The sequence below is a fragment of the Vitis vinifera genome, chromosome 14 (genome assembly GCF_030704535.1).
Source record: "Vitis vinifera cultivar Pinot Noir 40024 chromosome 14, ASM3070453v1".
In the NCBI taxonomy this organism is placed as follows: Eukaryota; Viridiplantae; Streptophyta; class Magnoliopsida; order Vitales; family Vitaceae; genus Vitis; species Vitis vinifera.
In genome coordinates this window covers 1807699-1833028 of record NC_081818.1, presented here as the reverse complement: position 1 = coordinate 1833028, position 25330 = coordinate 1807699, and the positions used below count along the sequence as shown (strand labels likewise).

The following is a 25330-nucleotide window of genomic DNA, read 5'->3' as shown; positions in this document are numbered from 1 at the left end:
AAAATTTTAATAATAATTTTTAAGAATATAAGGTAAGTTAAAAAAAAAATTGACATAAAAATTGCACCAAATTCTTTGTATTTTGGATTTGTATATTAATTTTATTAATTCTTACTTAAGATTTTTATAAAGTATTTTTTTAAATTTCATTTAACCGTTAAACATTTTTAGTTTCTAAGAGACTCTAAATTTAAATTTAATTTGAAGTCAAATCTATAATTTTGAAATTTTAGTACAAGGAAATTTTAATTAAAATGTCAAAACTTTAATTTAAAATATTGGTATTATGAAGGCGTACAAAATTAATTTAGTAAATTATTGTTTGTTTTGATACATTTTCTATTTTTTTTAAAAATAAAAAACTTATCCATTTTTGTAAAACATTTAAAATAGTAAGACTAGTTTAGTTATATTTTTAAAAAACTTGTTTTTAAAAATTATTTTTAAATCAAATAATAAAAACTAGTTTTAAAAAATATGATAAAATAGACCTATATATATATATATATAAATGTTTGTTACTATACTTTGTTTTTAAAAATTGTTTTTAGATAATAACGATCAAACAATGTTATAAATTTTTAAAAACGGTTTTCTGTTTTAAAATGATATGACCAAACAGGCTCTAATTTTTTTAGTATCTTAATTTTTTAAAAAAAAAAATATTACACATTTTTAACATAATTTTTTTTAGGTAAAATAACAAACGAGTCCGACCTTTGTCCAAGCATTGGATTGAGCTCAACTATTTTCCCATTAACTCGGGCTTTCTTTGTTGGGCCCCAAAGTGTCCGACACATTGGGGCTGGTTAAGGATCAGGCGTGTAGGCCCGGCCCAAAAATTGGCAGGCACTGAGGAGCAGGAAATTTTTAAAAAATTATTGACTTGCCCGTTATAGACGTGGAATGATACATGTATTTTTTTTCTTCTTTCCATTGAATATTATTTAACTATTAATTTCAAAACTTGATGGCGAAACTTTTTATTTTAGATTTTTTTTTTATTTATGATAACTATTATAGAAAATTTTAATAAGAAAATAATATTTTTTTTAGGCTCTGTTTGGTTCCCGGAAAATGTAGAGGAAAATAGTTTTCTTATGGAAAATATGATGGAAAAAAAATACAAAAGAAAGTATTGAAGAAAATATTGTAATATTTTTCATATTATTTTCCTTAAAAAATAACGAGAAAAATAAGAGAAAAAGAGGAAGGAAGGGGGGGGGGGGGGGGGGGGGGAGAATTTTTTTCAGCCTCTTGTTCACCAAGGCTTCACCTTTCACTTCCTTTTCAACAGCCACCACTAGCACTCGGACCACCTTCCAGTACCGAAAACCTACCCTTTTCAGGCACCCAAGTTACCATGGATGAAGTGCGCTCTTCAAATCAAGTTCCCATGGATGAAATGAATTCTTCAAATCCAGTGAATGTATTCAAATTCATGTCTTCAGATCAGGTATGAATTGAACTCTAATCCACCTCATAAAACTCAGAACCCAAGGTAATCATTCTCTCTTGGGTTTTCTGTTTGGGTTTCTAGATTGCTTTCGCCTTTCCCGTTTCTTAATTTCGCTAGAATTTTTCTAAACTTTCCTAGCTTGTTGCTTTCTGGATTTGATCTGATTTTTACCCTTGATGTTATGCTATTGTTTACTAGCTAATGGTTTTTGAAGGAGCTCCTTAATGAGTTTTGGTCGAATGTAAGATCGAAATATGTAAAAATAAAAAGTTACTATTTTTTTATACATAAATCTTATAATTATTAATAAAAAAAATAATAGCAGATACTTTTTATGAGCAATGTTTTATGTCGAAAAATTCATGTTTTTCAACAGTTTTTTTATTGGATTAATTTATTTTATTATTCAACAAATTGATAATCATTTTAGACAAATTATTAATTTTATTTTCCTTCCATTTTTCCTTGACTTTTTTTTGTTGTTAACCAAACAAAAGAAAATGATTTTTTTTTCCCTTGAATTTTCCATGGATAACCAAACAAGTGAAAACAGTTATATTCCTTTCCTTACCTTTTTCTTTCCTTCCATTTTTCCTCCCAATTTTATTTTTCTCACATTTTTCGAGAACCAAACAGAGCCTTAATGAAAAAATTATTTGATTATTTTAGATAATGATGTTAAACTATATAGGCAGCCTAAGAAAGAAAAATACGGGAATTAAGGGTCAATTTAGGATATGATCTCAATTCAATTTGTATGTTACCATTTTTTGTCTTAATTCTTGCTTTTCAAAATTGAAAATTTTACTCATAAAGTCTAATTATTCTTATTAAACTTAGAAGTTAAAATCTAAAATTTTTTCCGTTATAAGTGGAGAGAGTAAAATATATTTTTTTTCTTAAACTACACATCTTTGAGTTTAAAAAAAAAATAATAAGTTCATCCTCGACAAAGATTTTTTTTTGTGAGAATTTATAAAATAATTAAAAATTTACAAAATATAATTGAAAATTTGATCAAAATTTTATTTTATTAATGTGAACTTTGAATATTAAAATTAAAATAAAATAGAGAAATTGGAAGAAGATAAGTGTAACTATAACCGGGGAATTATAAGTTAAAAATGAGATTGAACCTACTAGGACTTATCCTAGAGCAATTTAACAAAGAAGATGACTCTTTAGCCCTTTTCAAATATAGTTAGATGGTTTGAATTAAATAAATCACGTAATATCATAAGTCCTAATTATAATATAATATGGAGTTTAGAGTTCCTATTCTAATAACATACTAGTTTCTAACCTAACACTATAAATATAAGGTCTTAGAAACCAAACTCAAATTCACATTCTCATATTTTCTTGTCATTATTTTTCTTCTTTATCATAGTTTCTTTTTATTATTTCATGATGTCAAACTATATTGACTATATGTACCCTGAATGGTTGAAAGAAGATGGTGAAAAAGAAGAATTATTCAATGTATTTGAAGAAGAAGAATTCAATGTGTTTGAAGAAAAAGAATATGATGATGACAATGAAAAAGAAGAGGAAGAGGTAGATGATGATGATGATGATGATGATGATGAAAAGGAAGAGGAAAAAGAAGAGGAGGAGGATGATGATGATGAAGAGGAAGAGGAAAAGGAAGACGATGATGATGAGGAGGAAGAAGAAAAAAAAGAAGAAGAAGAGGATGATGATGGTGAAGAGGAAGAAGAAGAAGAAGAAGAAGAAGAGAAGAAGGACGATGATGATAATGAAGAAGAAGATGAGGAAGATGAGGTAGAGGAGGATGATAATGAGAAGGGAGAGGAAGATGATAATGATGAAAAGAAAGAAGAAGAAGAAGAGGGGGAGGATGATGATGATGATGAAGAGGAAGAGGAAAAGGAAGACGATGATGATGATGAGGAAGAAGAAGAGGATGAATAGGAGAAGGAGGATGATGATGATGAAAAGGAAAATGATCATGGTGAAGAGGAAGAAGAAGAAGAAGAAGAGAAGAAGGACGATGAAGAGGAAGATGATGAAAAAGAAAAGGAGGATGATGATAATGAAGAAGAAGATGAGGAGGAAGATGATGATGATAATGAGAAGGGAGAGGAAGATGATAATAATGAAAAGAAAGAAAAAGAAGAGGGGGAGGATGATGATGATAATGAAGACGAAGAAGAGGAGGAAAAAGAGTCTCAAGTTTGTCGATGAATCAATATTAGATGTAATAAGTTTAAAAAATAGGACATAAAGAGTTTGATCATATTAAAAGAGTTTTCAACTCAATCAAGAGTTATCTAAATGTCATACTCTCATTTTTTTTTTTTTTTTAATCCAAGAAGATCATGTTTTAAATATAATTTTTTATTAATACTTATTTATGTTTAACATTTGAAATTGTTATATTCATTAATGGTTTGTTTGATTATTGGGAATTTAATATTATGTAAACTTAAAATTTCAACAAAATTAAATAACGTAATATTAACCTTAAAAAAAATGTCATGCATTATATATATATTTTAATATATATATTTAAAAAAATTTAATATATTTTTCATTTCTTATCTGTTGCTCTAAAATTAAACCTACAAACTTTTTAAGTAGTCAACAAAAAAAAAATTAAAATGTATTTTATTGAACATAAAAGACTAAACAATATTTTTTAAATATAATAACCAAAATATCCTTATTTTAACATTTTTTTATGAATTTAAAAAAATTATTAACTTGAACATTTTTTTCTCTTTTATTTGTTTTTCTTTTTTCAATTGAATGTTTTTTTTAATTATTACTATCAAAATAAATGCAATATCTCTAATTTCAAAACTTTTTTATTCAATTTTTTTTTATATTGATGTTCTAGGGTTTATATTTTAGGTTTTATTTTATATATCAAGTTTTTTTAATGCATATAAACTATTATATAAAATTTCAATAAAAAATAATATTTTTAATGAAAAATTATTTGAATGTTTAAAATATATATATACCATTTTTAATTTTATTATTTATTATTTTTTAGTAGCATTACGTGCATGAAATGTTCTATTTACTTGTAAAGTCTAATTATTTTTATTAAACCTAGAAAGTAAAATCTAAAATGTTATATATTTGAATCCCATAAAAAATTATTTGCTACTTCACTTTGTTTTTAAAAATTGTTTCAAGAAAATAACGATCAAACAATGTTATAAATTTTTAAAAATAGTTTTTTGTTTTAAAATAACATGATCAAACAGGCTTGAATTTTTTTAATATCTTGATTTTTAAAAAAACATATTACACATTTTTAACAAAATTTTTTTAGGTAAAATAACAAACGAGTCCGACCTTTGTCCAAGCATTGGATTGAGCTCCACTATTTTCCCATTAACTCGGGCTTTCTTTGTTGGGCCCCAAAGCGGCTCCTACACATTGGAGCTGGTTAAGGATCAGGCGTGTAGGCCCAGCCCAAAAACTGGCAGGCACCGAGGAGCAAGAGGCAAGTTTAAACGGATGTAGCATGGGATAACAAATATGTGTTTGAAAACAATTTTCTGTTTTTTATAATTTAGAAAAATAAGTTTGGCAAACTTTTGTAAGAAAATAAATTTTTGGGCATTTGTTCTAAAAACAATTTATTTTTTAGAACAAATTTGAGATGTTTTCGATTATTTTTTTGGTAGAATTTTCTTAATAATATTTGAAAATATATAGAATACTTCAAAATTTTATACATGATATATAGGTACAAATTCCTTTCATAGAGAATAAATAAAAATAATAAAAAATGTTTTTTATATTTGAGTTTCCCAGCAAAATTTCATTTCTTTAAGAACTATCCTCAAAAATTGTTTTTTGAAAACTGTTTTCAAAAACATGACCAAATAAGCTCCAAGCTCATTGATTTGGCAACCTACTCGGTATGGGATATCACGCAAACAGTTTTACGTATACCATATTAATCATTATTGATCAAACTCCAACATGTGCATGGAATCATCTATGGTGAAGTAAGTTTCAGTCTAGTGATTTCCATCACAATTGTGTTCCAACAGAAAAGAACCAGTAACAGGGCATTTAGACGAGCCACGGTTACTACCAGCATGTGGATATTTTCACTTCTATGCCATGGCAGCCAGTTTGTGTTGATAGAAAAACTGAAACCTTATTCATATTGAGATTCAGTGTATGGATCAGATGGCCTACCAGTTATCCCAAGTCAACACTCAGCTTTATGAGCTCATGGGTGATGAGTACTGCATCGCTGAGAAAAAGCACCAACACCAAAGACAGGACTAAGAACAGAGTAAGTGGAATTAACGCGCCATTAAGGAAATTAAGCAAGTGTTACCGACCTCCAGAAGGGTGTCAGCAAATGAAGATCTGATAATCAGGCACTGCATTTCCCACATTCAAGTAGTTGACATCCACTGCAACATCTCCAAAATCATCTGGGCAAGACCAAGAAATTGACTTCAATCTAATCCTCTCCTACTGTGTTGGTTTAATCATTCAAGAAAAACGGCTGATTGCCCAAAACTGAATGGTTGAAAAGATGAAGGAAAATTCAAACCTTCATATATGGTCCTTGCAAATTTTACATAGTCAGGGATGATATCTCTGTATATGATTCCTCCTGGGCGGGCATCCAGCACCACCAGGACTCCTATCAAATGAAGATCAAAAACTAAGTCAGGAATTTTCTACAACAGAAGTAATCCTTTCCATTTTCATCCAGAGTTCACTGGTATTTTCTTCTTCCATGGAACACATTTTGATGTACTAAAGCAATAAAAAGGGAAGGAAGAATTCTACATAAAACATATCATGAGGAAACCTAGAATTTCAGTGAGATGCTCAGACGATTAGAATCTCTGACCTAGGAATTATGATGCCAAAAGATTTCAACTAGGAGATTCGGAATAGTAATATGGGAAAAGAAGCAGAAAATAAATGGAAGAGAAAAATTAGATGAAAAACACACTAGAAAAATATGTATCAGCATACGCACAATCAGAAATGAGTAAATGAATAAAAAATGATGGGAATTGCTCAGGCACCACCATTAAGGAAAATGGATGCACATGTATCATCAGCATTTTAGGTATGGTTTTATTAGCATGGCTGCAGTTCCCGTGGACACGACACATATACAAGGTGTCAATATAATCGAGCCATCAACATGAGAAGAATTAAACAGCATATGTACAATGGGTTCAGTGAAATCCTTGTTTGTGGTTTGATAAACATAGCAATTTGTTGCTTCAGATGTGGGTTGGGAGACATACCAGGAGCCACCCAACCTTTAGAGGAATTGCTTGGTAATGGAGCAAGCCAGAGAATGTTCCGCAAGTTCATAGAATCATCATATGCCACATTGGACCCTGAAAAGCAAAAACTGTTATCATCACAACTGCCACTACCATCCCATAGTTGAATAGCAGAATTTCAAATCTCGGAATCTCTATAGAATAACTTGGTTAATAACTAATGATTTTTCGGTCGTCACGGTCCTATAAACTCTGTAACTCCTTCTCAGAACAATTTTTTCAAGCTCAAACTAAACTGACTCAATCTAGCAAAGTCTTACCTATTTGACAATATCCCATATTGTATGGGAAACTTTCTTTTTCATAAGATGGGTATTCTTTAGCATGGAACCTGCCAAATTTAGTACCATTAGCTCATAGGTGAGCAACAAATCAATGAGATAAGACCATTTTATAGCTATAAATTCCAACGAACATGAAATAGAATTTTGTTAGAATACAAAACACAGCGACAATGAGAAAAAGAAAATGCCCTGACTTACAGTATGCCAAGTCTTCCAGTTTCTCTGGCAAGAAAAAGGTGGCCATGGAAAAAATCATAGCGAGACAATGATGCATTTAATCCAATATCAGGACCCCGAGCAGCAATGAGTTCAAACAAAAATTCAAGATATGAATTCAGCTCCTGCAGATTAAAAAGAAACACCACAACTAAATCTGAAATGAATGGGAAAATAAAATCATGAGCTGCAACAAAAGAACAAACAGAAGGGTAGGCATACCTCGTTTATGAATCGTCTCCCATATGGAGTTCTAGTGAGCTCACATTGGAATTCTTTGGATCCCTCAACATCAGGTACCTATTACATTACTAAAGAGGATGTGCATTAGCTACCACTGTTATCTATCATACAATCAACATAAGAAGGAATTCAAATCCATTGTTTGTTTGACGTAACGAATATGGAATTCATATATTTAAAAATTATTGGTCAGTTTTTCGGAATTAGAGATGGAAATTGGATTTGAGCCCCATTTTTCATACTCAAATTGCATTTATTTATATTTTTATTTGATAGTAATTTAAATTTACATTTGATGAAATTGTTTGTTTGTCGATAAGCTTTTTATCATATGAGAATCCAGTAGTGTTTAAACATAAATTTTTGGGTGAATTTCATTCATCTCTCCCATGGTTTTTGCTAAATACATCTAACCTCCATAGATTTGAAATTTCATCATACACCTCCTTTATTTTGAGTGAAAGAGGAGGTGAATGAAACTAAAAAAAAAATAAAAATAAGGGAGGTATTTGATGAAATTTCAAACATATGGGAGCTAGATGTATTTAACTGAAACCGAAGGAGAATAAAATTAACCCTAATTTTTTTTTAAGGAAATTGATAATTTTTGTTGTGATGTGCTCCAAAAATATAATTTTTATAAGAAATATTTACAAATCCTTAAAAATCACTTCAAGTAGTTTTTTAAATATTTAAAAATTTATTAAAAATATAATTTTTACAAGTCCCCCAAAACATTAGAAAACACTTTCAAAATTACTCTTGGTTATATTTGGTTCAGAAAACATTAAGAAAAAAAATATTAAAGAAAAAATAATTTTCTTATGTTTGATTTCTTTGTCGAAAATATGAAAAAAGTTAAATACGGTTAAAATTAATTAGAAATTTAAATATGTTTGAGTGATATGTAAAAATAATTTATTGAATTTAAATTTATTTTTTATTTTCTTTCACATTTTTTTCTTTTATTTTTCCTTTCTATTTTCTTTTTATCATATTTCCTCTCTCAAATTTTCTAAAACGAACTATAGTTTTTTTTTTTATAAATATCACAAATATATTAAAGGGCAAAGGCCACCAAGCATACAGGACATATACAAATCTACCTCAAAACGAGAGCATAAAAAAACAAGCACCCTTACCCTCCCTTAAGTGGCCGCTAGCCACTCCAAAAAACCTAAGAGTGAAAAGGACTCCTCTCCAATATACACTCTAGCCCAACTCCACAAGGTACAAACAAAAGAATTTTTGAGTTTCTGAATATTTAACACCCCTCCCTTGAAAGCTAACTTATTCCTTTCCTTCCATACCGTCCAAAAAATACACAACGGGATAGAATTCCAAATTTTTTTCCTCTTTTTCCCCACAAAGGGGCCCCTCCAACTGAATAACGCCTCCTTCACCAACTCTGGGAACACCCACTGAACCCCCACAAGGGCAAAAACGATTTCCCATAAGGCCCTTACCACTATACAATGTAAAAGAATGTGATTTACACTCTCCTCTTCACAACCACACAAAAAACATCGGTTAGGAAACTGCCAGCCCCGTTTTTGAAGCCTATCCAGGGTGAGAATCTTCCCCCACACGGCTTCCCAAGCAAAAAAAGCCGCTTTGGTTAGGACCTTGTCCACCCAAACGCCTCTATATGAAAAATCGCAAGCATTGATAACAACCAGCCCATTGTAGGCATCCTTCACCCCATACTCCCCATGGCCCCCTCCTTTCCACAGCACCATGTCCTCCTCTGAAGATAGCTTGAAGTCCCTGAGCACAATAAGCAATCCTCTAATCAAGTCCAACTCCCAATCATTAAAGTCTCTATGAAATCTAAGATTCCAACCTCCTGGACCACTGCTATGATCCCACATCTCATTAACCGTTGTATTCCTGTTGACCGCCATCTCATAAAGCTGGGGAAAAGAATGGGACAGCCTCTCATCCCACACCACTGGTCAGACCAGAATTTTACTCTAGTCCCTTTCCCTACCTTAAACTTTGTATTCTCCCAACACCACTTAGCTTCCTTCATAATCTCCTTCCAAACCCCCACTCCATAAGTACCACGGGCTTCTTTAGATCTCCACCCAAACTCTTCCTGACCATATTTCACCCCAATCATTAACCTCCAAAGATTATCCTTTTCCACGGCAAATCTCCAAACCCATTTACCCAACAAAACTTTGTTCAGGGAGTCAATCTTCCGAATGCCAAGGCCACCCTTCTCCCTTCGAGTGCACACCACCTCCCAATTAATTAAATGGACCTTCCTCTCCAAGCTGCCCCCTCCCCAAAGAAAGTCTCTTTGTAATTTTTCGAGTCTCTTTACAACACTCTTCGGCATTCGAAAAAGGGACATATTGTAAATAGGATGGCTGGCCATAGTACACTTGATTAAGGTGATACGCCCTCCCTTTGAAATATAATGTCTTTTCCACTGGGCTAATCTCTTTCTCATTCTCTCTTCCACCCCATCCCAAATGGAAATAACTTTGTGATGAGCTCCAAGGGGCAGCCCTAAGTAAACAGTGGGCAACAATCCCACTTTACAACCAAGTTCCACAGCCAGCTCCTCAATATCTTCCACCTCACCAATTGGAATTAGGACACTTTTATCGAGATTAATTCTAAGACCGGAGGCCGCCTCAAATCAAGCCAAAATCCAGCTTAGAGAGGACAATTGCTCTTTGCTAGCTTCACAAAAGATGATCGTGTCATCAACAAAGAGCAGGTGGGAAACTAACATCTCCTCTTCCCCTCTCCCCCGAATTTTGCAGCCTGATAAGACACCCTCATCAACAGCCCTTCTAATTAGATTACTAAGAACTTCCATCCCCAACACAAAAAGATACGGGGAGAGGGGATCTCCTTGTCTTAGCCCCTTAGAATTCGAGAAGAAACCAGCCGGCACCCCATTGATCATGACTGAAAATTTGGCGGTAGAGATGCACCACCAAATCCACTCCAACCACCGCGACCCAAAACCCATTTTGACCAGAACTTTCATGAGAAAGTTCCAATTAATACTGTCATAGGCTTTCTCAATGTCCAATTTACAGATCAGCCCTTTCTCGTTTCTCTTATGCCAGAAGTCGATCACCTCATTGGCAATAAGAGACGCATCCAAGATCTGTTTGCCCCTCACAAAGGCGTTTTGGTCCCCGGATTAAAGAAGACATTTATAATTATTCCACAAATTAAAAATTATACCAACTTAGAGGTCATGTATCAACTGAGTTATCCCGATCAGTAAAACTTAATGATTGGGTAAACCTCCACTGGCCTTGAGGGGACTCGAACTGGTGACCATAAGGGAGCAAACCCAAGGCCGGATCAATTGAGTTATCCCGATCAGTAAAACTTAATATTTATTACTTAATAACTTAAGTTGACTTTAAGTTAAGTTATATTTTTGTTGATTTAAAATTTATTACTTAATTTTTACTTTAAGTATTAAGATTCTTTGATAAAATTAACTTAAAACTTATTCTAAATTATAAAATTAACATATTTATCATCATAAATTATAATTAGGGCAAAAGAGATAGAGTAATAGTGAAAGTCATAAATAGCAAAAGAAATCATAAAGATAACTTCAATAAATAAAAGTAAAAAGCTAAAATAAAGATAAGAACTTAAATTAAGATATTAAGTTACTTTAAGTTATTAAGTTGGCTTCCAAAACAATCTCATGTCATTCTTTTGCAATATTTCCTTCCATTTTCTTTTGCTGAATTTCCCTAAACTCAACAATCTTTTCAGAATATAAATGAACACAACTTTGAAGAAAACACAAAAATTTTAAAAATAATAATAATAATAATCGGAACTAATTACACGTATAGAAAAATAAAGGGGCATTTCTGGAAAAAAAAAACAAACAAAGATGAAAACTCACACGTATCATCGTCGGGTCTAGGGTTCGGTGGATAGCGGCGGGGTCTCCACCGGAGTCAAAGGCGAGGCGAGCCAGCTCCAGAACCGGCGCCGGCGGCCACCACACGAGCTCATCCTCTTCTCTCCGACACCGACCGTTTCCCTTCTTCAACCTAAACCTCCGCCGAATCGACCAGCCTCCGGAGGCCAGTCCAATTGAATTTGGGGTAAAAGGAACGAGGAATTTGAAGCAGGATCTGAGCTGCCGGGCTTCTTCAGCGTTGATCTGAGAAGCCTGCTGGCGGGTTCCAAGGAGCGCGACGACGTCGGAAGCAGAGGCTTTGAGATTGCGAAACGAAGAGGGTGAGGGTGGTGGGGCGGTTCTGGTGAGGTGGAAGGGTGAAGATGAGGAGTGTGAAGCTGCGAAAGAGAGGGAGAGGACGAAGGCAAACCTGAGGGAGAGAGAGGGATAGCCCATTTACTGCGTTTCTCTCTCTCTCATTTTCTCCTGCATCACCCTGGTTTCGACTGTGGTGAGGGATCCGCGGCGAACCTATCCTGTACGGTGATGTATTCGGGTCGGGCATGGTTATCTCGGCCCAAGTCCAAATCCGAACCCAACCAGCACCGACCCGGGGGAGGGAAAATATCGGAGAAAATGCTATTAGAAAAATGAATAGTTTTTTGTCAATATTTTTAAAAATAAATTTAATAACAATAAACTGTTGTAAAATTATAAAGTGAAATGAAAAAAAAAAACAAGAAAAATTAAAAATTAATATCTTTTATAACTTCAGGTCATGATTATTTTGTCAGAACAATAAAATATTTAAATTTGTACATAATTTCAAGTTATAAACTGTTTTTATATAAATTTGTATATAACTTTAGGCTATGAATTATTTATTGGATAGATTTGTACATAATTTTAGGTTATGAACATTTATTTATTTATTTATTTTATAGCTTCTAGTTATAATATTATTTGGTATAACTTCTAGTTATACCGTATAATTAAAAATAAATAATTAAGGATTATATATATAACTTTTGGTCATGTATTTGTAATTTTATAATTTTTCATATAACTTTTGGTTATATGGATTACACATATTTTTTCATAACTTCTAATTATGAATTTACCCAATAATTTATAATTTATGATTATAGGAATTGTATATAATTTTCATAACTTTTTGTTATGAATTTACCCTATAATTTATAATTTATGATTATAGGGATTGTACATATTTTTCGTAACTTCTAGTTATGAATGCACTCTATAATTTATAATTTACCTCATAACTTCTGGTTATAGGGATTATACATATTTATGTATTTAAATAAAATATATGAAAATGGAGATCAAAAGGTAATAAAATAGAAAATCATGATATAAGTTTATCACATACTTTTTTTTTTTGAGAAAGAAGAGAGAAAGTCTTTCTATTTCTCTAAAAATAAGAACATCTTTCTTATTTCTCTAAAGAGAAAAACGTCTTTCTTATTTCTCTAAATAAAGAAAAATCTTTATATTTATTTTGTAAAGACTATTCGTGCTGATAACATGTTGTAAAATTATAAAGTGAAAGAAGAAAAAAATAAAAAATAAAAATTAGAATGTAGGAAAAGAATAGAGTTTTCCCGTGTATTCTTTTCTCTTCCTATATTCTAATTTTTCTTTCTTATTTTCTTCTCCTTCCATTTTATAATTTTACAACATAAATAAATATATTTACAAAAATATTATCAAATATTTTAATTCTATTTTATAGTTTCTAAGAACATTCTAAATTTATATTATTTGAAAGGCGCCAAAAAATGGGACAAAGTCTTCAAACATTTCTTCCTCTGACGCACAGTTCTGAAGGCAGACGTATTGGTTGACGGCCGGAAGCTTACTGATGTCGTCATTAGATACATCATCGGTATCCCCCGTCGGCCATTCGATCCCTGGTTCAACAACAAACACCTCTATAAATATGAAGAAAGCACATGAGCAATGGCAACCAGTACATCTCTTCAAATCTTCAAACTACACAACAATGGCTGACCAAGTACAGCTGTTTGGCGTTTGGGGAAGCTTCTTTGGCCGCAGAGTCGAAGTGGCCCTAAGGCTGAAAGGAGTTCAGTTTGAATACGTAGAAGAGGACTTGTACAATAAGAGTCCTTCGCTTCTCAAGTATAATCCAGTTCACAAAAAAATTCCTGTGCTGCTATGTAGGGACCCCTCCCCTTGGGAAACACGTGGCACGCAGCTCATGGTGACGCGTGGCACGTATTATCAGCCGGACCATCATCATCCGGATTCCCCTAAAGATATGCATGGTGCAGTTATCCTATCCGGACCACCTCAAGGAAAGGCAAACGACGTTTCAGCTTCTTCTATCCAAGGAAGAGCAAACGACGCTGGCAGAGCGTAGACATCCGGATTGTCTCCACAACACATCCGGATAATCAGCATAAGCCATCCGGATATAAATCGTCTGGATGATCAATTAAAGTAAAGCGAGTCTTACACGCAATCACAACAAGCAGCCATGGCCCACATCCCATCACCTGCAGAGTGAGAAGACAAGAGGAAGTGACAGCAAGTCATTTCCCACGATCATTCTACATAATCACTTCCCACGATCTCTGACAGCCGCATCACCTACCATGGTCTCTGACAGCCATTCGTAGGATGATAGTGCTCCTACTGACACCTATTATCATCATCACAACATAAAATATCTCCTCACCATTAATGAAAGGAGCAGTACCCCTGAAGTTGTATATATATGCCTTCACATGAAGAAGAAAGGGATCCCCCTGGTAACCTCTTGATACCTAGTAAAAGGCCAACTGATTTATATATCTCTCTCTCACCATGGCTAACAAAACCATCGGAGGGTGCGTCCGGACACCCTGTTCGGATGCCTTTTGCAGGTACAACCGCTGAATCAAGAACCCCTTGTGTGTTGAGAATCACGTGTCCATCCATATAGCAGCAACGTGGACCACCGGATACACGAGGCGACAACATTGGCGCCGTCTGTGGGAAAACTTTACTTTTTATTTTGATTCAGTCACTAGCAAAGATGGCCACACCTTCCCAAAGTCGATCATCTGGTAGAGGGGAGGAAGATAATCACGAATGGCGTCAAGCCATCGAAAAAAGACAATTGGCGAGCGAAAAACAGCTAAGAGCTCTCCTCCAGGAGACGGAGAGGTTAAGGGAAGAAAACGTTGTGTTACGCATTCAAGCCTCAACGTCAGGTCCTCCTCGTCGTCAGCGCTCAAAAAGCCAGGTGGCAAACTCAAGGCCAGAGCCAGAATCAATATATCCTGGGTCAACAGGAGCTGTCCCAGGAGCATACAACGCAAGGCCCCATGAGCCACGCACACCCATGCCTCGAGCTCCCCGTGAGGAAAGCTCAGATTCCACTCATTTTTCAGCAAAAAGACAACGTGATAGAAAATCACAGTTGTCAAGTTCTATGCGCGCAAGACTAGGCCCACAAGAGCCTGGGAGATCAAGGCCACCAGTAGCCACAACCCGGGCGCCACGCCCCGATCCTATGATCGCTCCCATGGTGCAGAACGTACCTCCGCATCGTGACCCCATGGTCACCCCAGCGATGCGGAACGTTCGCTCACACCTAGCGGAGCGACCAGCTGGGAGAAACCTCCCAAACGAGCCACCCATTGGCTCCATCAGCAAAAGGCTGGATGACATGCTCTCCATGCCCTTTTGCTCTCATATCACCCATTACGAGCCCCCAAGGGGATTCCTCGTACCAAAGTTTTCCACATACGATGGGACCAACGATCCATTCGATCACATCATGCACTATCGACAGCTTATGACGCTCGATATTGGCAACGATGCATTGCTATGCAAAGTATTCCCCGCCAGCCTTCAAGGGCAGGCCCTCTCATGATTTCATCGCCTACCTCCTAACTCTATTGACAATTTCAGGGACCTCTCTGAAGCATTCGTGGGACAGTACTTATGCTCTGCTCGACACAAGCAGAATATCAGCACCCTCCAGAATATAAAAATGAGAGACAACGAATCCTTGAGGGAATTTGTGAAACGATTTGGCCAAGCCGTACTTCAAATAGAGGTTTGCAGCATGGATGCTGTCCTACAGATCTTCAAGAGAAGCATTTGTCCAAGCACTCCATTTTTCGAATCGCTGGCCAAAAAGCCTCCTACGACGATGGACGATTTGTTCAGACGTGCTAACAAATATTCAATGCTCGAAGATGACGTGCGTGCAGCCACTCAGCAAGTTTTGGTTGCCGAACGGGCTTCTAGAGATAACGCGGACAGACATACCAAACCTCCGGACCGTCTAAAACCAGTTGACCGGAGACAGGACGGGCCGAGTCGTCCGGATAGGCCGCCCATCACACCCCTATCCGTATCGTACGAAAAACTTCTTCCAATGATCCAAGGGTTGTCCGACTTCAGGTGGCCTAGACCCCTCGAAACGGACCCATCCATGAGAGACCGCAGCAAGAAATGCGCCTTCCACAAAGACCATGGTCATACAACAGAGACATGTCGGTCCCTCCAATATCTAGTTGAAAGGCTCATCAAAGCAGGACATTTAAAACAGTACCTCCGCTCAGATACTGGAGGAAGGGATGCATCTCAACATCATAACTCTGGGGCCCCGAGGGCCCCAGTCGCCCCCAAGGCTGTCATAAACTATATCAACGGGGGCCCATCTGACGAGGAATACGATTCCAGGCGGAAAAAGCAGAAATTGCTGCGAGCCGCGTCAATACGCGAACGCATTAATTCCATCCGGCCGGGTCTCACTGGGGAGGGCCCTCGCCCCATAGATGGGACAATCATTTTCCCACCAGTAGATCCCACCCGGACGCTACAGCCACATCGCGACGCCCTCATCCTCTCCCTAGAAATAGGAGATTTCGATGTAAGACGTATCTTGGTCGACCCAGGCAGTTCAGCCGATCTGGTGCAAGCATCAGTCGTTGGCCATATGGGACATAGTCTCGCGGGTCTCGAAAACCCCGGACGAATCTTATCCGAATTCAACGGGTCATCAACCACATCCTTAGGAGACATTATACTGCCGGTTCGAGCTGGCCCAGTCACTCTCAACGTGCAATTCTCGGTGGTACAAGAGTTGTCACCCTTCAATGTCATCTTGGGACGCACATGGCTTCACTACATGAAAGCCATCCCTTCCACATATCATCAAATGGTGAGTTTCCTCACCGACGAAGGGCAAACTGACTTGTATGGCAGCCAATTAGCCGCTCGCCAGTGCTATCAAATAGCACGTGAAGCAGTCGCTAACCAGGAGGATGCATCTCCCCCTGAACCTAGCATTACGCACGACCAATAGCAATTATTGGGTCCGGCGGACAAAGATCCCCCGGTAGCAGATCCCTTACAAACAATCCAAATTTCGGAGGAAAGCGATCACCTCACAAACATCAGTTCCCTCATGACACAAGAAGAAACTCAGCGCATGCAAAAAATTCTCAGACAGAACCATGACATCTTCGCGTGGGCACATTTTGACATGAAGGGAATTCATCCCTCCATTGCATCTCACAGGCTTAACATCTTTTTAACTGCCAGACCCGTCCGGCAGAGGATTAGGCGCTTCCACCCGGATAGACAAAGAATCATCCGATACGAGATCGATAAATTACTCGAAGCCGGATTCATCAGAGAAGTTTCTTATCCGGATTGGCTGGCAAACGAAGTCGTGGTACCCAAAAAAGAAGGAAAATGACGAATTTGTGTAGATTATACCAATCTCAACAATGTGTGTCCAAAAGACAGTTTCCCCTTGCCGCGAATAGATCAGATTGTGGATTCCACTTCCGGGCAAGGGATGCTCTCTTTCTTGGATGCCTTCTCCGGATATCATCAAATCCCCATGTCCCCGGATGACGAAGAAAAAACAGCGTTCATAACGCCACACGACCTCTATTGCTATAAAGTCATGCCATTCGGACTCAAAAATGCTGGCGCCACTTATCAAAGATTGATGACTAAAATATTCAAACCTCTGATAGGCCACTCAGTAGAGGTATATATTGACGATATCGTGGTTAAAAGCAAAACTCGAGAACAACATATCCTTCATTTGCAAGAAGTTTTTCACCTCTTACGAAGGTATGGCATGAAGCTAAATCCTTCTAAATGCGCCTTTGGCGTGAGTGCTGGCAAATTTCTAGGATTTATGGTCAGCCAAAAGGGCATAGAAGTCAGCCCGGATCAAGTCAAGGCGGTTATGGAAACACCTCCTCCCAGGAACAAGAAGGAGATACAATGTCTCACAGGCAAGCTCGTTGCGTTAGAACGTTTCATAGCCCGCTTTACCGATGAGTTGCGACCCTTCTTCTTGGCAATACGAAAGGCTGGAGCGCATGGGTGGACGGACAGTTGCCAAAGCGCTTTGGAAAGGATTAAGCATTGTCTTATGCAACCACCCATCTTGAGCAGCCCCATCCCAAATGAGAAACTATACATGTATCTGGCAGTATCAGAATGGGCAATCAGTGCCGTTCTATTCCGCTGCCCATCACCCAAGGAGAAGAAGCCCATCTACTATGTCAGCAGGGCATTGGCAGACGTAGAAACCAGATATTCAAAAATGGAGCTAACAGCCTTAGCTCTTCGAAGTGCTGCCCAAAAGCTCCGCCCCTATTTTCAAGCCCACCCAATGATTGTACTAACCGACCAACCCCTTCGTAGCATTCTGCACAAACCAGATTTAACTGGGCGAATGTTACAATGGGCCATCGAATTGAGCGAATTTGGAATCGAATTCCAACCCAGATTATCCAAAAAAGGCCAAGTAATGGCCGACTTCGTGCTCGAATATTCACGAAGACCCAACCAGCACCACGAATCAAGTGAACAGGAGTGGTGGACACTACGAGTTGACGGAGCCTCACGCTCATCAGGCTCTGGAGTTGGGCTCTTACTACAGTCCCCAACTGGGGAGCATCTGGAGCAAGCCATCCGGCTGGGATTCTCCGCGTCTAACAATGAAGCAGAATACGAGGCCATCCTGTCCGGATTGGACCTCGCCCTTGCTCTATCTGTCTCCAAACTCCGGATCTACAGCGACTCACAGCTAGTGGTAAGACATGTCCAGAAAGAATATGAGGCTAAGGACTCACGCATGGCGCGATACTTGGCCAAAGTAAGAAGCACTTTACAGCAATTCACCGAGTGGACAATCGAAAAAATTAAGTGAGCTGACAACGGGCGCGCTGACGCCTTGGCCGGTATAGCTGCTTCCCTCCCCATCAGAGAAGCCATTCTATTACCTATACATGTACAAGCTAATCCCTCTGTCGCAAGAAATTCCACTTGCAACACCGTTGAGGCAAACCAAGCGGATAATCAAGAATGGACGCATAACATTGCAGAATATCTCCGGACAGGCACTTTACCCGAAGATCCTAAACAAGCACACAAAATCCGGGTGCAAGCTGCCCGTTTCACCCTGATTGGGGGGCACCTGTACAAGCGATCCTTCACAGGGCCTTATCTTTGCTGTCTTGGGCATTCAGAGGCCCAATATGTGCTAGCTGAATTACATGAAGGAATATGCGGAAATCATACGGGAGGACGATCCCTAGCACATAGAGCTCATTCACAAGGATACTATTGGCCAACAATGAAGAAAGACGCGGCAGCATATGTCCAAAAGTGTGATAAATGTCAAAGATACGCTCCCATTCCACATGTGCCATCAGCAGCATTGAAATCGGTCTCAGGCCTATGGCCTTTCGCGCAATGGGGCATGGACATAGTGGGACCCCTCCCAACAGCACTTGCCCAGAAGAAATTCCTCCTTGTCGCCACTGATTACTTCAGTAAATGGGTAGAAGCTGAAGCATATGCAAGTATCAAAGATAAAGATGTCACCAAATTCGTATGGAAGAACATTGTTTGCCGCTTTGGAATTCCCCAAATCATCATAGCTGACAATGGTCCACAATTTGACAGCATTGCATTCAGGAATTTCTGTTCGGAACTGAACATCCGGAATTCATACTCCACGCCGCGTTATCCTCAAAGCAATGGGCAGGCGGAAGCCACAAACAAAACTCTAATCAATGCCTTAAAGAAAAGGCTTGAACAAGCCAAAGGGAAGTGGGTGGAGGAGCTACCCGGCATCCTGTGGGCCTATCGAACCACACCCGGACGGCCGACAGGAAACACTCATTTCGCCCTCACATATGGAATGGACGCAGTCATTCCCACTGAAATAGGTCTTCCTACTATCCGGACCGATGCAGCAAAACAAGAAGATGCCAACACGGAATTAGGAAGAAATTTGGATTGGGCAGACGAAGTCAGAGAAAGCGCGGCCATCCGGATGGCAGATTATCAACAAAGGGCATCAGCACATTACAATCGAAAAGTCAAGCCCAGAAACTTCAAAAATGGTACGCTAGTACTTAGAAAAGTTTTTGAAAATACTGCTGAAGTAGGCGCAGGAAAGTTCCAAGCTAATTGGGAAGAACCCTACATAGTGTCTAAAGCAAACGAAAATGGAGCCTATCATTTACAAAAGCTAGATGGCACTCCGTTACTCAGACCATGGAATGTGTCCAATTTAAAGCAGTACTATCAATAAAAAGTAGACACAAGTACAAATGAGAAAGAAGTATGTTTTTATTGATATGAATAAATGTAATTACAAAGAGACCTCCGGACCACAAAAATACAGAAGGAAAAATTACAGCAGAAAAATTGCAAAAAGAGATAAACTATCAGGGAGCGGGCTTCTCGTGGAGCTTCTTTTCTTCACCCGGAGGAATCGAAGGGGTATCTCGCTTGATACCATTCTTCTTCATGCAGCAGCGATACCCAAAGATAAATGTATCATCAACTTGTTGCTGGTAATCCGCTGCAAGTTCCTCCCCTTCCACAGCAAACTCCCGTTCAAGTTCTTCTTTTTGCACATCCAGGCGCAGCTGCAAGTCTTCCTTCTGTTTCTTTTCATTCGAAACTTCTATCCGGAGTTGACTCACTTCATTCCTCAGCCGGGCTGCCTCACCTTCCGTCTCATGTAGGCGGCTCGCAGTCGATTCTTCTCGACTCTTCGCCTCAGCCAACTCCACTCGGAGGGCTTCATTTTCCTCTCGCAGGGTGCATAGACTGGCCTCAGCCTCCTCCATTCTCAGACGCAGCTGATTTTCAATCTCTTGGCGCCGAGAGGAGAAGGTCCTCATATAGTCTGCAGTCTGCAGCAGCTGAGTAAAAAGATCGTGTTGTTGAGCCATGCCGCGGAGGCCCCTCACCAGCTGACACGCAAACAAGAAAAGCAAAGACATAAATCATACTACAACAAACACATTAGTACAACAAAGAGTCAAAAAGCAAAAGCACAAGACAACGATATACCGTTTCTATCATATCAAACATCTTAGCAGAAGGCTTGATGGCTTTCCAGTCAGGTGTAATTTGCTTTAGCTTAACTTCCAACTCCGCGTAGCTGAAAGGGCTAGCAGGAGCTGCATCGTCAGCAGGTTCCTCCTCAGATGAGGAAACACAAGGTGACTCTTGTCCGGATTCGGGACCTCCACATCTTCGTCCGGGAGCATCTGTCCGGATACATCTTCAGCCGGAATTATTACCGGGGCGGCCGAAGTCTCGGTTGCCATCTCCACCTCGCCTCCATCCGGATGAGCGTCATGGGCAGAAGCGCAGCTAACTTCAATCTCTTGCTGCCGCTTTTCAAGCCGCCCAAGGAGTCCGGACCGTAGATTGCGCGTCGAACGCGGCTTCTTTGAAGGAGGTCCTTTCATCGGGACTATGGCCAAGCGATCCGGGTCGTCGGAAGGCTGACTTTGGCTTTCTGCCCCCGCTTCCTCCAACGGGGTCGTTTCAGCTGCATCAGCATCCGGATTAAGGTTGCCCGGACGGTTGATAGATGCAGCTTCCTCAGCCACGTTAGCCAGACGCGCAATCGCGGCTAAGGAAGGGCCCGAATGATTCAACCCCGACATGCGTCCGGGGCCGCTTAAGATAGAGTGCGGAGCAGCGTTTACTGGCTCCTCTATCATTACTTCCCCCTCATAGGTAATATGTGGAGGAGGGAACTCCTTGGGAGGAGTGGGCTCCTTCACATCCTTCCCATGCTTCTTCACCAGCTTCCTCTTTTTTTCTGAAGTTTTCTTTGGAGGAGAATCCGGACCGCGCTTCTGTCCGGGAGCCTTCCGGATAGTGCCTTCATTTTTCCTCTGGTCTCGATTCTCCAGGAGCTTTCGCCGTCTTTCAGCATCAGCCTCTTTAGCTTCCTGGTAGAGGGGGAGCTCCTTCACAGTATAATGCTCCCCAGGCACTATCTCATCCTTTGCCAGTTTCCTGGGGAGAATATTGATAACATATTCCTGGGGCTCCCGGACGACCGCTATCAAATTCCGCGCGGAAAGCAGTGTCTTGTAGGCCCTCTCCTTGGGATCTATCTCGAATAATTTACAGACACAGGCGAAGGATGCCTTTTCCACCCAATCCACAAGGTGGCCCCTCAATTCCAGACCTGCATTAACAGCAACAAGAGGTGAGAATCCCGTCCGGAAAAATCAGCAAAAAGTCAGCAAAGTAAAATCCGGACAGAGAATCGCAAAACAAGAATACCCGGAATTTTTAGGGTATAATTTGGAGAAAAGGGCCTCGACACACGCTCCGATAGGCCCGCCCATCCACCCCGGACCGCCACCAGCCCCTTCGTCCCTCCCTTTGTCGAATCTGGCAGCTCTGTCACTGCTTGAAGGGAGGGCAGGTGCGCGGACACACTGAAGATATCATTTTTTGCTTTCTTTAGGGAATAGACGAAGAACACTTCCAGTAGCGTAAGGTCAAGGCTATACAGCATGTTGATGATGCTGCACCCCATCAGCACCCGGACAAGGTTGGGATGAATGAAGATGGGTGGAACCTGAGAGAAGTGAAGGAATTCCTTGAACAACGCCGGCAGAGGGAACCGGAGCCCCGCGTTGAATTGTTCCTTTGTGAAGAGGATAACGTTTTCTTCACCTTTCTCAGTAGGCATAGCCGCCTCCTCGTTCACCAAATCTATAGACACGTCATTTGGGATGCAGAACCGCTCCCGGAACTCCTTCACATTCAATTTGTCTATCGCCTTTTCGCCAGCCTCGCTGACCCGGGCAGATGAAACAGTCTTTTTTGGAGCCATTTCTTACCACAAAGCCAAATCAAGATCTACATACAAAAGCAATGCAACGGTTCAAACCAAGCAGTCAGAAAATACACAAACCCTAACCCAAAGCAGTCAGAAAAACCCCTCAAGAACCCCCCCCCCCCCCCCCCCCCCCCGAACACCAACAAAGTACCAACATTCAACAACAATTGCAAGCGACTTGCCCAAAACAAATGCCCACGCAAGCCAGAAACCAAGTTTAAAGAACCAGCAAACGCAACCAAAACGAATGACAGTAGCAAAGAGGTACTTACCAGATAAAGCTCTGAAGAAGAAGAACGGTTACTATCTCGGTACAAAATCACCAGCAGCGAACAAACGAAGTCGCGATACAAAAACATTGGTACAAAAGAGCTTTCGAAGTTTTTTTTTTTCTCAGAGAAGCAAAGGGCGCAGAAAAAACCAATAAAGAAGAAAGGCTCTCAAGAGAATGCAGTAGGAAAAATGCAAAAAGAGGTACAGTGCCCTATTTATAGCAGGACAGCCCCTCGGAAAGCCAAACCAACAGCCATGTTATCATTGAAACGACATATTGCCTGGGGATACACAGGGTCGGCGGCTCGTCATAAATGCCTTTTTTGGCTTCCGCACCCCCACTCGCCACGTGGCCCAGTCAAACGAAGGGACATCTTCAATTTTCAAAAGCCAGTAATTTTTAACCCGCCCATTTTTTCGGGCAAAATAGGCAAGTTAAAAAGGGGGGCAATGTAGGGACCCCTCCCCTTGGGAAACACGTGGCACGCAGCTCATGGTGACGCGTGGCACGTATTATCAGCCGGACCATCATCATCCGGATTCCCCTAAAGATATGCATGGTGCAGTTATCCTATCCGGACCATCTCAAGGAAAGGCAAACGACGTTTCAGCTTCTCCTATCCAAGGAAGAGCAAATGACGCTGGCAGAGCGTAGACATCCGGATTGTCTCCACAACACATCCGGATAATCAGCATGAGCCATCCGGATATAAATCGTCTGGATGATCAATTAAAGTAAAACGAGTCTTACACGCAATCACAACAAGCAGCCATGGCCCACATCCCATCACCTGCAGAGTGAGAAGACAAGAGGAAGTGACAGCAAGTCACTTCCCACGATCATTCTACATAATCACTTCCCACGATCTTTGACAGCCGCATCACCTACCATGGTCTCTGACAGCCATTCGTAGGATGATAGTGCTCCTACTGACACCTATTATCATCATCACAACATAAAATATCTCCTCACCATTAATGAAAGGAGCAATACCCCTGAAGCTGTATATATATGCCTTCACACGAAGAAGAAAGGGATCCCCCTGGTAACCTCTTGATACCTAGTAAAAGGCCAACTGATTTATATATCTCTCTCTCACCATGGCTAACAAAACCATCGGAGGGTGCGTCCGGACACCCTGTCCGGATGCCTTTTGCAGGTACAACCGCTGAATCAAGAACCCCTTGTGTGTTGAGAATCACGTGTCCATCCATATAGCAGCAACGTGGACCACCGGATACGCGAGGCGACAACATGCTACACAACGGAAACCCACTTGCAGAGTCGCTTGTGATCTTAGAGTACATTGATGAGACCTGGAAACACAACCCCATCTTCCCTAAAGACCCTTACGAAAGGGCTAGGGCAAGGTTCTGGGCTAAGTTCATAGACGAGAAGGTATAAAGCTAATGCCAATTAATCTTTTCCCTTTTGAATTCATGTCAGTGATCATCAAGTTTCATATATATATATATATATTACATTTTTACAGCTGTGGCCGGTGGTGAGAAAGGCTCTGGGGAGTAAGGAAGAGAAGGAGCAAAGGGAAGCCATTGGAGAAACTCATGAGCACCTGGAAACCCTAGAGAGTGAGCTGAAAGAGAAGAAGTTCTTTGGAGGGGAGAGTTGGGGATATTTGGACATAGCTGCAATGGTTATAATTTGGCTTGGAATCGCCCAAGAAGCTCTGGGAGTGGAGTTCATACCAAAAGAGAAGTTTCCCAGGTTGCATAAATGGCAGCAAAGGCTTGTTGAGGATGCTGTCTTCAAGGAATGTGTGCCACCAAGGGAGAAGCTTGGTGCCTTCTTCAAAGCCCGGTTTGGATCCTCCGCTGCCTCCAAATGAAGGGTTGGTTTATGTTTGTCAAATAAGTGAATGGGTCGATGATATGATCCTGAGAGGATAACCTTAATTTCTTCTCATATATGTACTTTATATTTACTTTTCCTGGTGTATTTTGAAGCTTTATTCTGGACTTTGTGCTGTTTCTTGGAATAAGAAGTTGAAATAAAATTGAAGAAGTATTACTCCTACTAGGATTTGATCAATTCTATGTTCATCAACCTCTGGATGAGATTAATATGGATTTGGATTTAGAGATCCTCATAGGTTTAGTTCATAGATGATAATAAGTGATGACTAAACTCCGTTCCTAAAGGAAAATATTAAAAATATAAATTAGAAAGATAAAATAAAAGAAAAAAGTGAAGGAGAATTAAAATAGATTTATGCTATATCTAATTTTAGAAAAATATTAAAAATTTATATATTTTTTTCCTATTTGATTTATTATAGAAAATAATAAAGAAAGTTATATATAATTAAATTAATTTGAAATTTATGATTTTCTTATATAAAAGGAAAAAAAATAAGTGAAATAAGTTTTTAAAAAATATATAAAAGAAATTTATTAATTTTAAACTTATTTCGTTTTTTTTTTGAGAAAAAAAAAATTTTAAAAAAT

The 25330-nt window shown here is 39.2% G+C and overlaps 2 protein-coding genes across 2 annotated transcripts; one reads left to right on the top strand and one right to left on the bottom strand.

Moving 5' to 3' along the window:
- Window positions 1-5383: 5383 nt before the first annotated feature.
- LOC100244341 (uncharacterized) lies at window positions 5384-12219 on the bottom strand. Its single transcript, XM_002279431.4, has 8 exons — window positions 11413-12219; window positions 7494-7571; window positions 7254-7396; window positions 7032-7102; window positions 6730-6825; window positions 6015-6107; window positions 5797-5892; window positions 5384-5705 (listed from the first exon to the last, which is right to left on the bottom strand). Exons 1-7 carry the CDS (start codon window positions 11866-11868, stop codon window positions 5810-5812), a joined length of 1020 nt encoding a protein of 339 aa, XP_002279467.1. The 5' UTR covers window positions 11869-12219; the 3' UTR covers window positions 5384-5705; window positions 5797-5809.
- A 1216-nt stretch (window positions 12220-13435) lies between these two features.
- LOC100258047 (probable glutathione S-transferase) lies at window positions 13436-24914 on the top strand. Its single transcript, XM_059742847.1, has 3 exons — window positions 13436-13603; window positions 24120-24263; window positions 24358-24914. Exons 1-3 carry the CDS (start codon window positions 13436-13438, stop codon window positions 24709-24711), a joined length of 666 nt encoding a protein of 221 aa, XP_059598830.1. The 3' UTR covers window positions 24712-24914.
- The last annotated feature ends 416 nt before the right edge of the window (window positions 24915-25330 follow it).

What these genes read in the sequence shown, in the direction of transcription:
- LOC100244341 (XM_002279431.4), bottom strand. Translation starts at nt 11,868, where the DNA reads ATGGGCTATCCCTCTCTCTCCCTCAGGTTTGCCTTCGTCCTCTCCCTC. An exon ending in TATGGGATATTGTCAAATAG is followed by an intron (nt 6,826 to 7,031) that starts GTAAGACTTTGC and finishes TTTGCTTTTCAG; the next exon opens with GGTCCAATGTGGCATATGAT. An exon ending in TGCAAGGACCATATATGAAG is followed by an intron (nt 5,893 to 6,014) that starts GTTTGAATTTTC and finishes GGTCTTGCCCAG; the next exon opens with ATGATTTTGGAGATGTTGCA.
- LOC100258047 (XM_059742847.1), top strand. Translation starts at nt 13,436, where the DNA reads ATGGCTGACCAAGTACAGCTGTTTGGCGTTTGGGGAAGCTTCTTTGGC. An exon ending in TTCACAAAAAAATTCCTGTG is followed by an intron (nt 13,604 to 24,119) that starts CTGCTATGTAGG and finishes CGAGGCGACAAC; the next exon opens with ATGCTACACAACGGAAACCC. An exon ending in CTAAGTTCATAGACGAGAAG is followed by an intron (nt 24,264 to 24,357) that starts GTATAAAGCTAA and finishes ACATTTTTACAG; the next exon opens with CTGTGGCCGGTGGTGAGAAA.